General features: G+C 34.5%; 1 protein-coding gene across 2 annotated transcripts in view; it reads right to left on the bottom strand.

Annotated features, from left to right (window-relative positions):
- Nucleotides 1–2,519: 2,519 nt before the first annotated feature.
- The window catches only part of LOC115441977 (transcription factor collier), a gene marked incomplete at its 5' end in the record, with an annotated part of 42,739 nt that continues 28,123 nt past the window's right edge, over nt 2,520–17,135 (bottom strand). Inside the window, 8 exon segments of one of the 2 annotated variants that reach the window (XM_037440292.1) lie at nt 2,520–3,874; nt 5,668–5,823; nt 6,152–6,326; nt 6,535–6,626; nt 7,366–7,492; nt 8,070–8,227; nt 10,303–10,447; nt 14,459–14,540. In XM_037440292.1, coding sequence (XP_037296189.1) covers nt 3,771–3,874; nt 5,668–5,823; nt 6,152–6,326; nt 6,535–6,626; nt 7,366–7,492; nt 8,070–8,227; nt 10,303–10,447; nt 14,459–14,540 — 1,039 coding nt within the window. 2 annotated transcript variants of the gene reach the window in all.

The following is a 17,135-nucleotide window of genomic DNA, read 5'->3' as shown; positions in this document are numbered from 1 at the left end:
AATTGATGTCATCCATCCCTCTCTGGCTAACAGTCGCAACATATCACTCGGCGTGCGTCTACGGCATTTTTCCTCTATATATTATTTATACATAAGTACGACGATGCACTCTTTCCACGCATAAAACTGGCGAAAGTCTATCTCTTTCTATATTGTTGGGTCTAGTTTTCCCAAGCGACCGAACCCCGAGGGTAAAACTCCCTAGGGTCGGTATTGACTCTACTATGGAAGGAAAGTTATCTGTACACCTATTGTCGGCCACCCTCGCCCACCCCTGCCTACAGCCCGCTCGCCACTCCACTTTCTTATGCGCTTTGACTTGTATTTTCAGATTTTTTCTACGTTCTTGTGATGTTTTGTAGTTACAAAGTATTAGATCTGATGGGAAGTTTAGCTTGGAAAATTGGTAAGATAATTTTGTTTTTGTTTCATTGATATCGATATTTATGATTTATTTCTATATGAATTCAATTTTACTTCACTCATTCATTTAAAAATGAAAATTAATAAATGTGTAAAACTTGGATATTGTACTTTATAAGTTAGGCATACAGTGAGTTAAATTACTGGCAAATATAATTTGTATTGCTGTATAATATAAATTAACTTTTTCTACAAAAGTAATTTGTATCGGTAACATGATACGCCCCCGCTAATATGATTTAAGGCTAGGTACACACCGGACGCTAATTTGGTAATGCGCGGCAGTCGCACGTGGCCGGCACGTGCGCCGTGACCGCCACGCGACAGATTGACGGGGCCACACGATTTGTTCACTTAACTTAGTTTATCATGAAAGATGGGCAAGAATAAAAATGTCATTTGAAATCATTCGGATTATTGACTGTCAATTTACAACATTTTTAACCTAATAATATAACTATGTAAATTATGCGATTCAAAATACCGAGAATTTTTTTTACCGATTAAAAAATACGCACACACAGACACTTTACTAAAACGCTTGAAAATAAACATAAATTACTTTAACTTATTAAAACCGTAAAGTGTAACCAGTATATAAAAGTAGTCATAACCATGATAATTAGAGTGGCAAGGAAACGCATCCGAAGTCCTTTATGGATATCCTCATCAGATAAATTAAATCTACAACATACCTTATACAGTGTTCCAATTGCATCGAAGTATGGCGCGACATCCGCACGCACGCGAGATGCCTCCGCCACGTGCGCCGCACACGACGACAAACGAGCTCGACTAATCGCTATTTAGGTTATTGCATTGCAATCAACTTAGACAAAGTGGCCCGTGTGCACGCAGCCTTATAAGGGATTGAATATCAATTTTGTTAAAGTGATTTGTTAACTTATCGAAGTTTTAAATAAATTGCTATTTTTTGAATTTGTGTATCGGGATAAAGTTGACGGGATTATTTTTGATTATAGGCTGTTTTATTTTTAAAGTAATGTTAATTTTTTTAACAAGTTTTTCTTACATAATTATGAAAATATTATATAAAAAGTTAAATTGAAGTGTTGGATGGTAAAAATGACTCATAAACAGGTACTAGGGTCACCATTTAGAATATAATACTTTAATATTTGAACTTATAAACATACTTACCGTCTAATCTTATAAAACATTTACTTAACGTGCAGTCCCTACTACACTAAACATCTATATTTCAACTTTTACAATAACATACCTCCAAATATATCATTTCATTTATTACCCCACTCAACCAATACAGAATTACCATAATTAATTTATATTTACAATGAACTAAAGACGGGCACTGCATTTTTATGCTAATTCAAAAGCAACACGATCCCCGGTCTGATACAATTAGAAGCAGCGATAAACCCATGCATTATCTAGTCAGATCAACAATAGAAAATATTACCCGTTAGAGGACGAAATTGTTAGTATAATATTTCAAGGGGTGGTAAGGTACCATGTGTGACATGTGTAAGGTACAATGGTTTAAGAGTGTTTTTGTTTGCGCATGATGGATGGAGAAATATGATTTTGAAAAACATGTACTGTCACTGGTGGTAGGTCTCTCATATGTGAGAGTCTGCCTGGGTAGGTACTGCAATGTCTATTTCTGCCGCCAAGCAGCAGTGTGTTCACTGTTGTGTTCCGGTTTGAAGGACATTGTAGCTAGTGTAAGTACTGGACATAATGAGACTTAATATCTCAGGTCTCAGGATGGCGAGCGCAGTGGAATACCAAACAATACTTTGTAATACAAGGTGTTGGATGGTGTTTTTTTTGTTTATAGGCGGTCGTATTGCTTACCATCACGCGAATGGCAAGCTCGTCTCGTCATGCAAAGCAATAAAAAAATGTACTTTACCAATGTCTGTTATAGTTATCAAAATCTGAAATTTTATTGTACGCTTTCAATAATAACCTTCATGTTTACCAAACTTACTCGACTTTGATGGTAATTCAAAACCTTTTCGTTTAATCCTATAATTAACTAAAATACCTGGATTAAATTTCCTATGCCAAATACAGGCGAAATATGGAATCGTATGAATAATACAAAATAATGTTATTTAAGTAATTTAATTTCGTATTTCGTGATAATTTGTTTCATGAACGATTACAATTTACATGTCTTATTGATACAATTCGTTAAATAACATAACTACACAATATTCCATTAGTTGAGTAATCCACAAAACAATTTTGTGTATCGAACTGTTCTCCAGTTATTCGTATACGTTCATGTTTTCGGGAATATTAATATTTTCGTTGTTTCTCTTACAAATAAAACGTAACGTTACAGATATGTTTTGTTTCAAGATATGGTCGTTTTTATTCAACAATTGTTTCTTTGCCAATTCAGTAAGTGCTTAATAAGGTTAATATATTTTCCATAGTTTACAATATAATAACGTTAAGTAATTTTAAGGAACTTATGAAAACATTTTTGAAGTCACAATTATCGTTATTTTGTATACTGAGCAGTGGCGAAAGGAGAAAATTTCCCCGACACAACATATAGGTACTAATATGCATAAAGACAATCTGCCAATAGTTTTGATCATAATCAAATTTTACAGAAATTATTTTAAAAGAGAAGCCAAATGCGGGCCCTTCGCCACTGATATTGAAGTATTCGAAATTAAAGGAAGGAATTTCGTTAAGATATTGTAAAACAACAATTATTTATAGTCGATGTAGTACTTAAGTCGATTAAAACAATATAATTCAAGAATAGATAATTTTACATAATTACGGTTACATTATAATTTACAACATTACTTACAATAAATATATCACAGATTTTACAAGAACATAACACACGCAAAAGTGATTGGAGTGAAATTACGAATTATTTTATCGTCCTGAGCATGTTTAAATTTTATTTTACATATAAAAATCTACACTATCAATCTAGCAACCAAACTATTGAGTATGTGAATTATTTATCTATATATTTACACGTTAATTACATTGTTATTTACATTAAACCCACACCGACCCGGAACTATACAAAATATAACGCTTGCTGTCGATAATGATATTGAAATACGAGCTTGAATTTAAAACATCCCGTTGAAACATAATGCACAATATTTATAACTGAAGTACTTACTAATCTATTTAAACGGAAATTATATTTTGTTTCTAGACGTTTCGTTAAAAGTTGTAACTAATAACTACTTAATCAGAACAGAACTATAATATGTAACTATTGCGTGTTAAAATGAGACGAGATTTGCTAAAAATCAGCTGGTATTTTGGTATCATAAAGACTAACCATTGACGCCCAGTATCGACGCGTACAACGTTGGCTACTTGGAAGCAAGCGGCGCTGTTTGCGCGTACTGTTGCGCGCTGCAAGTCGGCAGAGAGAATGGATTCACGCTGAACGGCGATGACACCAAACCACCCATTCCTGAGGACAAAACAAACAATTTAAAAATAAAAGTCACAGTGATGTTCTATTCTACACTGTAATAAGTGTCGTCAGATGTCAAAACAAAGAAAAACGAAATTAGTAAAATCGGTGACAATGTGTGAAAACCAATCGATAACGAATTCCAAACGCTAACGGTGCAAACGAACAAAATAATGACGTAACAAACATGCGCAACGGAGACAAACAGAACAAAGCAAAATAAGACAAGCGGGAACACGTAAATAAAACAAAACTACTAACATTGAACGGCGAGATGTTGCCAATTGTGGTGGTGAACATTGGGCGCGCGAGGCGGGCTGTGTCTCACTACCGCAAAGGCGCTCCTCGACTTAGCCTCTTTATTCTCGGGCCCTTTCATACTCCCGGTGCATTTGGAATGAGTGTTTGCCGGACAGTCAGACGTGCTTTTAGAATTTCCATTTCTTTCACTGTAATGTGCGCTATCTTTCGTATTATACGCGTTATAGTGGTCAGATGACAAGTGGCCATTCATGTTCGCAGGGTGGTACGGGCCGAGAGACACTGGACGGGATAAAGAAAACAGGGGTTAAAATAAAGCGATATATAGCGTGCTGCGAAGCGTTCGTGTTGGCTTAAATCTTGTTTGCGTCTTACCGTTACTTGATCTACTGTCGTGTGTAATGTACTATGGTTGTGTTGTTTATTCGTTATTGTTAGGGGTTGTAACAACTTTTGTGGCAGATGAATTTTTTAGATCATCTAAGATGTTTTTATGAAACCAAACAATATTTAGAATTTTGACAAGGTGGAAATTTATATCAAATATGATTAAACTATAATAATTTATATTTATACTTCAAATATTGTTTATTTTCATAATTAAGATAAGTTCCTATCAAAAAAATAATCATGATAAACCATAAAGAACTGATGTTTTTATGAAACGTAACGAAAGAAATTTAAATGAAAACAACTATAATATTGGTCAAAGGAAACGAAAGTCAGGAGATAATTGGAATAAATAACCAAATCTCGAATAACAGATGTGTTAAACAAGAATGCTCTTTAATAGCTTTTAAACAAGATTTTCAAATTTAAAAACGTTTGTCTACTAAACAATATTAGAAACAAATAGAACTGAAGTTCAATTAACGTGTAGGTTTTGCAACGGAACGCGCACATAGTAAAAAGGCAATGGCAGTTACAATAAAATAATATAATAAACAAATGGTTCTAAAGAACCGAGGACTCATTCTTTATTATTTTTTTTTAGAAAAACATCCCAATTCTGACATTAAGTCGGAAGAAACTCAAGAAGTTTAAAATGCCAAATTACAAACTGTTGGATGTTGTAACAATATCGAAAAATAGTGAAAATCGTTTAAATTGGACAGATATAAAGAAGATCAATTTCAAATACAATAATAATAAATCTGCTTCGATAATGATTAAACAATGTAAACGTATAATTTCATGGAAGAACTAGTTAGCATAATCACACTTGTCTGATCTTGATCAATCATAGAATCAGGAATGAATAATTGATAGAAGAGTGACTGATATGGTACCTAACGGTCTGGGTAAAGAACTAAATAAATACTAGGAGAAGATAATCGCATTAGAAATAAGTCTTTACACTCTCGCGGAAATAGGTATTTAAAACCTGGCATAAGACGATAGTTCACACAACGACACATAAGAATATTATCCATGTATAAAACTTCCATACAAGCTGGTCTCCATAACTGCTGAACTCGGACTTGGACTATGAGAGTATAATAGCATGGCAACAAATTGTAAGTACTCACGTGACGTGGTGTTGAAGAGCGAGGTGGGCGGTGCGGGGTAGTGTTGCGGGTGTGGATAGGATGCGGGCGGCGCGTGCGCATGCGCGTGCGGCGTCGACGCGGCCGAGCAGTACCGCGGAGACACCGAACCGCCGCCGCCGCTGCGCGCGTACTCCTCTAAAAGAAAAAGCCTGGGGTCAACACGAAACTACCGTTAGGATATCACGCACACTCGTACTAATAAAACTCTGTAAGAAGCTAAACCCTCATTTTTTGTTTATAGAAAGATTAATCAGAATGTTCTTGCTTAATACTATAAATAAGGAAGAATCTTTTGGATTTTTCACAAGTATTTAAATCTAAATTGCTACAAGAAACAAGTAGAGAAAATAGGTCAACCATAATAACAGCTTAACATCACTTTAAAACTTTCTTGTACCTAACAAATAACAAAATATTCAAACTCCTTAATACAACCAAAAGACAAACAATTATATGAACGAACCTTCCGTCCACTGTGAGGCGGCGGTGTCCTGCACGCTGACTGCCAGCTGGCCGGTGTAGGAGTTGAAGGGCATGCTAGCGGGCGGCGACCGCGGCGCGCCCAGCCCGAGCTGGTTGTTGCGAGGCATCGAATATAATGCCTCTGCTAAGTCCGCTGCTCTTTTGAGAATTATTTCCTAGAGAAATTTAAAATTTTAATGTGGTTTGGAAGTACAGAATTTTGGAACTAACTAACCGACTTAGGCATGAATCCCCTTAGTGTTTAAACTTTTTACTCTGTCGATAAATACTTCCTCACGAAATGAACACGAGAGTCGAAGACAAAACACCAATCAAATCAAAAAAGATTTATTGAAGACTAGTTCTTTGAAGTGTACCACATACCTTCGGTAGTTTCTCCGGGTCGCCAGGATGTCTCGGTATAAGTTTCTGCAGCCTCTGAAAGCCGTAATCTATCGTAGGCTCGTTGAGTGCTGCTATGCGGACAAGACAAAAACAAAATCAATCATTAGGTTGGTCTCACTAACAAATGGAACCCTAATTGATGGATCGTACAAGAGATTGCGTCGAGTTTCCCTGATTACATCTTAATTTGAGGGAAAAAGTATTTTGCAAAATAATGAGACCGTCTTATTATACGGAATGAGATTTATTCCTATTAAAATTGTTTAAGGAAATGTTCAATGTAGAATGATTTGTGAATTGTGATATATTTATTTATATGGATAAGTTAATTTGCAGTGTTGTTAATGTATATTTTACTGTAATATATTTATAGTATAATGCTTTATTGTCAACTGCAACTTTTGAGATAATTGCAACATTTTGAGTTTTTTGCCTACATAAACATAGGTAAGCCGTTTACTATATATCCTTCTTTGATTGAGATGGAAGCAGCGTAAGGGTATGAAACTAGGTCTGTAATATTTTAATGACACAAATATACGAATAATAACTAATACCAAATCGCCTTTTTACAATCGTTAATGCTTATAGAAAACAAAAAATATAAGAGTGACATATCGTAACAAGTCTGTCGCTAGGATATGTTATTCCTATACATAACGTTAGCGTTAACGATTGTGAAAGGCCTTTTTGGATACGGCCTCACTTTTATTAGCTTAAAATCAGACTATAAATATAACAATGTTAGAGCATATTTATTTTCAAAATTTCTAAACCAATAATTTTCTAAAACATCCAAATGACACTCACAAACATATACGAATCTCCCCGGTGCGCCCTTGCAGAACTGCTTGCTCTTATACGATAGAGTCACCTCCACCACGCCTGGTATGTGCCGCGGCGGCGTTTGGACCCGGATGGCGTGTGATGTTATTAACTGTTAACAATAGCTAATGTTACACACACACTCACGTCCTTTATCTCACAGAGGGTAGGCAGGGGCGCAACCAGTGCATCCACTTTACGCCGTGTGTATTTCGACCCGTGATGTGATAAGTAACGAGCCTATTGGCATATCGGACACAAGTTCCAGACTCTGGGCTGATACTGAGTAGAAAAACCCAATAAACTTTGCCCGACTCGGGGATCAAACCCGAAACCTCAGCAATGCAGTTGTACCGTAATTCGACTACACCACCTAGTCAGTCACATCACGTTATATTATAATAAGAGATAAAAGTTTATGTTACTCGGTAAAGAGCACAATATAAGTGCATGAAAAAGGTGTTATGGATTTATACAACTCCCAAATGCGAAACTAAATAAAATTATAGATAAATTCTGTACTTCTGTAAGTTTCTTTGTTAAATATTAATAAGACTAGAAATAAATATATGAAATACAGCCTGTCTTTTTTAGGAACAATCAATATTATGTCTTTGTAGAGCCTCTGTAAATTACGTTTTAACTTGATAATCCTCTCATTTAAATATTATTTTGAATTTTCTTATTACCTCACTCCACACCAGCATAGTTCCGAACACGACTTGCAACCCGTCGAAGAAGTTGTCGCCCACTATGATTACTGTCGACCCTCCAGACGTCCAACCTTCGCTTGGTGATATCGCCTTGATGCACGGCGTCGCGACAGGGAGAGGCGGGTATAGGCCAGCTATGAGATAATAAAACGTAAGTTTGTGAATATTAAAACTAACAAAATTTTTTGTATAATGATTTCTTATATATACGCGAATTTTAGATATTATAAATAAAGTCCTCGAGTCCCCCCAGTGACCATGAAGGCTGCAAAGTCTTCAAAACGTCGGGAGAAAACGTAAAATATTAAAACCGCGAGAAACTCCGAAAAATTGTTTAATTTCAATGTTTTGTAAGTTTGTAATGCTGAAGCTAAATTGTTTTATGTGGAGACAGAATTAGAGCTAAGTTTATTCTTGATAGGACCCTATTACCTTTTTTATAAGGCACAAACGAGCATACGGTTCACCTGATGATAAGTATCATCGCTGCCCATGAACATCAGTAATACCAGATTGCATAGAGACGCGTTGTCAGCCCAATAATAAGGTTCCTTATTATTGGGCTATCAAATGGTAGTATTAGTATTTATTTACTACTCTATTGTAGTTTTATGTCGTTTACTAAAATTTATCTAAATGGACATTTTAGATATAAAATTATATCATCGACGTAAACTGCGCGGTAAATATAAATCCAAATTTCATTTCGCAGGTTCTGATAATCTTATACTTTAAGTGTGGTTACTAGATGCTAACGTCAATGTGTTTGTAGTGGTTTCAAATAATTATCCACTCACTACTATGTATATATAATATAATAAAGATGTAATATTTTGTGAAATAACACCCCAGTCATAAACAGCATTTTCCAAAACCTCTTGGCCCGCGAACTAAGGCCCTGAATTGTGTAGCCCAACTTAAAAGTTGAATAAACGCCAGAACACTAAAACTCGTTTCGTCTTACTTGAACAAATATCTCCGAGCGCTTCGGAAAAAGGACAATTGTATACCGTAAAAGTCACGGAATATATTGTATGAGTATAACGCGTTATGATATATTGTGATAATTGAAAATGAATTTTAATGTGGCGTATTAAAGTCGATGTGCGGTAAGATTTGGTGGTAGTTATGACGTTGTGTATTCGTCACGTCGTATGCAAGAAGGTTCCGAGGGGGACACGCGTCGCAAGACAAGGGGAATCTCAAATCTTGCGAACAAAACTCCGTTGTAATAAAGAGGAGAGAAAGTGAATTTAAGGGAAGGAAAGCAGATTATATCGCTCGGCGTTTCTTTAATTTTGTTAATATTATACGGGTTCGTTAAATATTCTGTGTACCAACCTAAATAAACTTAAAATTGTACAATTTTAATACGTCGACACAAACGAAAATATATTTTAATTTCCAGAGAAATTGAAAATTTTTGTTTCTCCTAACACAACACGTGTATTTTATTTAAAAAAATATCCATTCTTTTTATTAATTCAATATCCTTTCAATACACAGAACTTTAACAGACCGCATTCCAATTAGTAAAAGTGAAACTTATAAGAATCAGCACTATAAAATTTGTAGACAACAAACAATACAAGACACTTAGTCCCATCGCAAAGCTAACGGAAGTTGTGCAAATTCCCTCATTCGCACCGTGTAATCCCTTCGAGGTGGTTTCACGCCGCGCCGTCTGGCAAAACTTTCCTAGCTACCATAATATGGAATAGAGTATTATATTAAACTATATTTGCACTTACTGACATTTTATATTGCATTTAAAGTATCTACAACTATCTAGAATTTATACTAAGTAAGAATTATAGCGCTTACCACCAACCTCGAATTTACCCGACATAAAATTATTACAAAATGCATGTTCCAACTTTTTACACGGCATAATTCCTCACTAAATTATCCCTATTCGGTTCATGCTCGCTTCAACACCCCCTTCCCCGCCGCCACCTTACCCCCGACCTGAAGTTCTTTGCGAAATGTCTACAGTGATTCTTTGAATACAAACGACAGCTTAAAACGGTTATATTATGAGTTTTGCAAAATTTTATCACCAATCGACTGCCAAATTCAACACGTAGTTTAGCGCGAAAGCACTGGCCGAAATAAAAATATATTACTTATCATTAAATTAAAAATAAAATACTGGTTGATAAATTAAAAAAATAAAATAGAACAAAAGAAAAATAAAACAAAAACGTACAAGTGTTTTCTGGCGCGGCCTCAATACCTTCAGTTGGGTCTAGACGTTTCGCCCGACGGCCGTGTTTGCTGTTGTTATGGACGAACATGTTGTCTGATATCGCTAGAAGGGGACCGTCGACCATTACTTGCGTTGATATTACCACCTGAAACAAAAGATAGGGATTAGCTTCGCGAGACAATTTAATGAACGAGTATCAATTTTAATGACGCCTTTATTCCATTTAGAATTAGTAAGTAGTTTTTGTTGTCTCAAAGTTAAGAGTTTATAGGCATTATTGTTATAATATTAATCCCGTATTATATAAATAAAAATTAATTGAATATTAAACGTTAAATAGTGTCCGGTAACTAACTATATACTATGAACTACCTCTGCCTACCCCCAAAAACGTTATGTTAGGTATGTAAAAGTAAAAATAACACTGACCCCGCATCTTTCGTTTGTCAAGGTCACTAAATACGGTCTAAGAATAACACCTCAGACATCCGGCGTACACAGAACACACATACATAAAGGGAACCGAAAGGGAGAGTCCCTAGGGAGGAGGAGCCAATGTCTCGGGACCCGACGAAATGGACGAAACTCCCGTATAGGTGTGCAAGGAAATGCATTGTGTGCATATGTATTGGTTGGTTGTGTGGGTGGTCGTTTGATAGAGTGCCGTGCGATCGGACCTTTTTTTAAATCTGTATTGCGCTTCGTTCTATCCTAAAAATCAGGAAGATTGTGATTGGATTTCTTCTGTACATGGTAATGTTACGTGGTTTTGTATTTTAAATAGATTTTTATATTACACCAAGACAGTGCCATACAGATGATAAGTTGATCTTGCATTCGGTTTCCACGTGGAAACAATTAATAAAGTTGCGTCCAGCAGAATTATATTTCTGATTAGGACTATCCACAACATAGTCTCTCCTGAAAGTCTCTCGTAACTCCTTCGTATCCAAAGACTATTGTAAATACCGCGTAATTTTATCAGGACTATGTATTCTATTGGATATATCTTAAGGACCATTTTACAATAAAGTTACCACTAGGTTAAATTTCAAAATCGAATGAATACGACATGGTGGTAAAAATTTAAAACTTTGTCGTAGGTCTCTCATATGTGAAAGTTCGTCTGGGTAGGTACCACCGCAATGTCTATTTCTTCCGCCAAGCAGCAGTGTGTAGTCCCTATTGTGTTCCAGTTTGAAAGACATTGTAGCCAATGTAACTACTGGACATAATAAGACTTAACATCTCATGTCTCAGGATGGCGAGAGCACTGGCATATCAAACAATATTTTATAATTCAAGGTATTGGATGGTGTTTGTACTGTTTAAGGGCAGTCGTATCGCTTACCATCAGGCGAACGGCAAGCTCGTCCCATTATTCAAAACAATAAAAAATAAACATTCGCACAAAACTATTTCGATAAACAAACGACTGCATCGATTCGTCAGCGCACCTACACTGGTATATTTACACCCACGTATACATTCTTACCCTTGAAACGTTGGGGAACGACCACTGAATTATTCAATGGCACACAGAAAGCCCAAATATAGACATAACTACACACAAACACAAGTATAGAAACTGTTCGCACCACCCTCGTGTGCTAGAAACAAAGAAAATATTACTTGCAAGTTTACATGGTAGGTATATAAAATATAACTTAGAATGTAGTTTTGTAGCGAATTCATCAGTAATAAACAGAGAAATTATGAAGGACGTGGTAAGGAAATCCATATGCCTGATACTTTATAAGAACACAAAGGTATATAAGATATACCCTTATCCCTAATTTAAAATTTCCATAGTTATATAAGTAATTTTAATTGTTATTTAGAAATAATCATTATTAAAATAAAGTAATTTACTTTATTTAAATACCAGCTTATATTAGGCAATCATAATTCCTTATTATGTAGTAAACACTAGAGACCCGTGCTTAACAACAGAATATTCATCAATTATAGTTTATTTTCTTTCATTACAATTACTTCTTTTTTTCACGGACACTCCAAGTTAACCTTTAACCTCCTTATTCATTGTTTCTCTATTCTTCGTTTTTTATCTAAGGACGGAGCATTGCTATGATAACAAGTCTATTTCTCAGTGCTGACGACATGGCAGCCTTCGCGGTGCGTAGACATAGAGCCGTTGTGATTGGCTAATATTGAGATACAACTTTAATCTAGTTGGCTATCTGATGCACAAAGCTGAGAAACAGACTTATTTTCACAGCAATACTCCGTCCTTTGATAAAAACGTCTATGAATAAGGGGGTTAGTGTATTTCTGAACTATAAACAATAATATAAAATTTAAGCGTATAATATGTCGCAAAGATAAATTTGTTTTGTTGTTGAGAGAACACGTCAGGTGAATATGTCTTAGGGACGCTGTATGCTTATAGTTATGCCTAGTCTGAATGCACCCATAAAGTGCCGTACAGGGTTGCTACTAATAAACTAAAATTACGAATTAATCTGAACCTTAAGTGCACTAGATCTTGCATAAATTGTTTTATTAAAAGCCAAAGTTTTAATACTAAGTTTATTTTTATGAACAATTCGTTATAAGTTCTAAATAAACTTAAATACCTACTCAATCATAACATTGTTCAATTAAAAACTAAATAATTTCGCCTTAGACTAACGGACGATTTTTTTAATTTCCTGGTAATTTAAAACCTCTTTTATGACTGGCACTTATCAATTAAACGTAACAAGCAAACCACACAGTCAATTGATAAAAAAATACAGTCAATAAATAAAAAAAGTATATTCATTAACATAAATCTAATCCTACATTTACAGCCTCGGTTAAGAGAAAAATAAGCTTAAAACAAGCACAAATCGTTTGAAAAGTAAATAAATAAACTCGTATAAATAAATTTAATTTCATCCCTCGCGTAAATTGGAGGCGCTTCAAATATTCAAGAGTCGTGAACGCAACCCTTCCTTCAGTTAAGGGCGATATAGCGACATGAGTGGCGTAAGTTATGAGCTGAAGCGTTCCTTAAGACTTCCGTCGCTTTAAATTGTGATTAGTTTATCTGTATAACAAAATTTATAAAAACAAAGGTATGTTCAATAATTATCTACTTCAAAAGATTTTATTTTTATGATTAAATCTTATAATTTCTTGACTAATATTTATATTAATATTTTATATAGTGTAGTAATTCAATCGATAAGAGATATATCTAGTCGGATTAGGTGTCTTATTTAAAAAAAAAAACATGTAGCATATTGATGCTATGATAAAAAAAATTGTAGTAAAATTATCCCCTTTTAAAATTAACGTACACGCTTATTATCACTTATTACTTAAACCATACATGGCTAGAATACAGGCAGACTAGTGAATAACGTGACAATTTTTCGTACTTTTTACAGAACTTTAAATAGACCATAATTTGCTCGTCAACAAAACCAAAATATTTAAATATTGTGTAAGTATATATTATATAAAGAAAGTATGTATATATATTATATATGTATATATCGGTTAAAGTATTAGATCATATTAATAACTAGGTGTTGCTCGTAGATTCGCCCGCGTAAAAAGCCTTTCCCACTACAAAAGTTCCTAAAACATTATACGATGTCAGCGCCATCTATTTAAAACTCAGGTTGAAGAAAAAAACATTTTTCTTATGGAAGCAAATTACTGGGATAAAAGTAGCCTACGTGTTAATCTAGGACATGGTCTAGCCGTTTGTCAAATTTCATCCAAATCCGTTCAATTGCCTTTTCGTTTACTTCTAACACATCAAAATATTTTAATAAACTTTTGCATTTATAATATAAGTAACAAGTAAGTTAAGATATTTACTTATAACATATTTGACTGTCAATCAAATTAAGCTAAAAATGTATTGCATCAACACATTTTCTCATTGGTAGAGTTGGTTTAACGTCTTCAATACTTAATACGTAGAGCCTTAAGAGAGCATTTTAACTATAGGAAACGGTTATCAGTTTAGAGCAAAGAGGAAAATAAATTAAAAAAATATATTTTATTATGTCATGTCGTTCTACCGATGAGACATCCCTAGGTGTTGTCATCCTAATGGTCTGTGGGAGATTCTAAAAAAGTCTGAATAAATTTTGTTATATAACACGACAATTAAATATAACAATAAAATATAACTTACTTGGAATCTTCTCATATCTCGCGGGTTGCCGGCATTCTTCAAACAATTCTGATTGCACTTCAGGAAGAACTTGAGAAAAAATCTGAAACAAAATATTTTTTTTTTTTATTTACTGCCAGTTTTTTATTAACAGTAACGATAAAACATAATGTAACTTTTTTAATCTTCTTTATATTCACATATTTAAGAAAGTTACAATGATATTTGATAGTAAATAAAATAAAGAAACCATTACGTTTATGTTTATGCTATTATTATTAGTTAAATTGTGTATAGATTTTACCTTAGCGACGATCGTGCGATACCAACTCTCATATACTTTAGTTGTTTAATTTCACATTCCATAAAGAAATTGATTGGTGTAATGCGTTACAAAAATATTGAGCTCATAAAGCATCGGTCGTGTGAACAGATAATGGGATGCAAATGATGCGGACGCATAAATCACGAGACGCCGCCATTCGAATTACCGACAAGAAGTTGTTTCCTATTAACGGCACGATTTTTTTTTATTTTTTATTTTCTTGAAAGGTATACTGACAGCATACATATTGGTACATACAGTTATACACAAACAAATCTATAAGGTAATGTGGCTGATATATATGCCAATAACAGGTACACACAGCATTAACCAATTATATAACCTGTGTGAACAGAAAACGTACCTATAATAATAGTAAAGTAAAATATAACGAAGAAAATTATAAAATTAAAAAATAAATTAATTATGCTTTTGTATTTAGTATCTGAACCACAACTACGACGAATAATTAATTAAATACGAATAAAAATCTATTTAAATGTGAACTGCATTGAGTCGTTATTGAATTGTCTCCAAATATTGCAATCAGAACTTTAAAATGTATCAGAATATTTCGAAGCAAAACTTAAGTGTACGATGAAACCAGATGTTTCCACTTCACGCCAACATCGCTCGCCCTAAGTATTAATTTGCTTCTCGTGTTCACAAATTTGTACCTTCCGTTCATCCGTTAAATCTTGAGATTTTTTGCGGCACCCACGTGGTAAGTGTGAAGTTTATCGCCTACTTGAGATTTTTTTATACAACACTCACAAAAATATGTTTATTTTGAAACAAACATAATTATTAAGCTTGAAATAAAACTATTTTACGGTTTTTATCGCGGTTTTAATATTATAATTTTCTCTCGACGTTTCGATTTTGCAGCCTTCGTGGTAACGGGACTGACCATGAAGCAAAATATTTTTATTCGCGTAAACAAAAGAAATCATTGCAAAGCCTAATATTACAACATGAGAGATAGATGCCATTAATATCCCTAAATAATGTTTCTTATTGAATGCAAAAATAATTCCCGCCATAAAACCTTCCAACTGAAAACATTTCAGAAAAAAAAGGATTTGCTTTATTGCCTGTCAAAACGAAACCACGAAACGAAATCAAACAATTTCCAACGGAAAGTCTATCGGGCCAACTATCGCCATATCGGATTACACACAATAGTTGAACTTGGCAATTTTATTCGAAGTGTATAAAGTTTGTATTTTGATCTTTATGGCGAAGTATTAAGGAACTCGCGGGAGGTCAAAGTAAATTGGCCGACGCGTAATGTTGAGCGTACGATCGGGCGATCACGATGAATGCTTTAGCAGAAATATTTTACATAGCCTGAGGCACCAGCGATGCCGCCACCGAATATTGCTGTGCCAACATAATGTTTGGATTTTATAGAGTAGTTATACTTAACACCAAAAATAATGCTATTGGTTACAAATCTTTGCATAATCCTACAGTATTTTGAAAGATTGTTTTCAAAGAATCTTTGATAAGCTATATAGTAATAACATCCACATAATTATATGTTAACCAAAAACAAATAAGAAAGAAAAGAAAGAAAGAAATATTTTATTTGGTTTCACAAATCACAGCTTGGATTGATGTGTTAAGCGGATTCCAGATATTTACTTCCGCTTTTACGCATATTTAGTTCTTCTGGTAGTTAGATATTTGTAGCCGCCCGCATAACGCTAAAAAAGGTTTATTACCCGCTATAATGTTTCAACTAAGTGTGTCGCGTCCGGGATAAGCCTGTGTATACCCGGATTTAAATAAGCCAGCATAATTATGTCGACTGGCGATGGACTGTTTACTCAATAGCCAACACTATCTGGACCTCTCACGATCATGTCCAGTAAGGTCACATTGCCGCGCCCGTATGAAAAATCAGACAATAGCAAAATTCTTCCTAAACAATTTGATATAAATTCATAAAAAAACGTTACCTTGACTCTATCAAAAACACACCGAAGTATCATCTCTATATAAATCCTAAAAAGCGTCCACATACAAACGGTGGTTGGTACAGCGCGAACGTATTTACGCCGCCGCGGGCACAACACATCTGTTGCCGCATTATTTATGTTAAACACCTTATGTCACAATATTGCGAGTTAGGAGTTTGCGTCGCTGTCAAACGACTGTCTCTACATGAATGGAAATATTATTTTGAGAACACCCAGATGTAGGTGAAGGTAGAGCCGAGTACGCAAAGCGTAGAGAAGTGTTGTATTTATAGTGCGATATTGTGATTGAACTTAATTTTATTATTTATAGTAGCCAGTACTACATAAGAAGCTGAACTAATTCTAAACTTCAAATCACCTATATACTCTTGTGTTCTTACCAATACAT

This window comes from Manduca sexta, chromosome 19 (assembly GCF_014839805.1).
Source record: "Manduca sexta isolate Smith_Timp_Sample1 chromosome 19, JHU_Msex_v1.0, whole genome shotgun sequence".
Taxonomy (NCBI): Eukaryota; Metazoa; Arthropoda; class Insecta; order Lepidoptera; family Sphingidae; genus Manduca; species Manduca sexta.
Note: the sequence above shows the minus strand (reverse complement) of the source record. Positions and strands in the feature narration are given on the sequence as shown.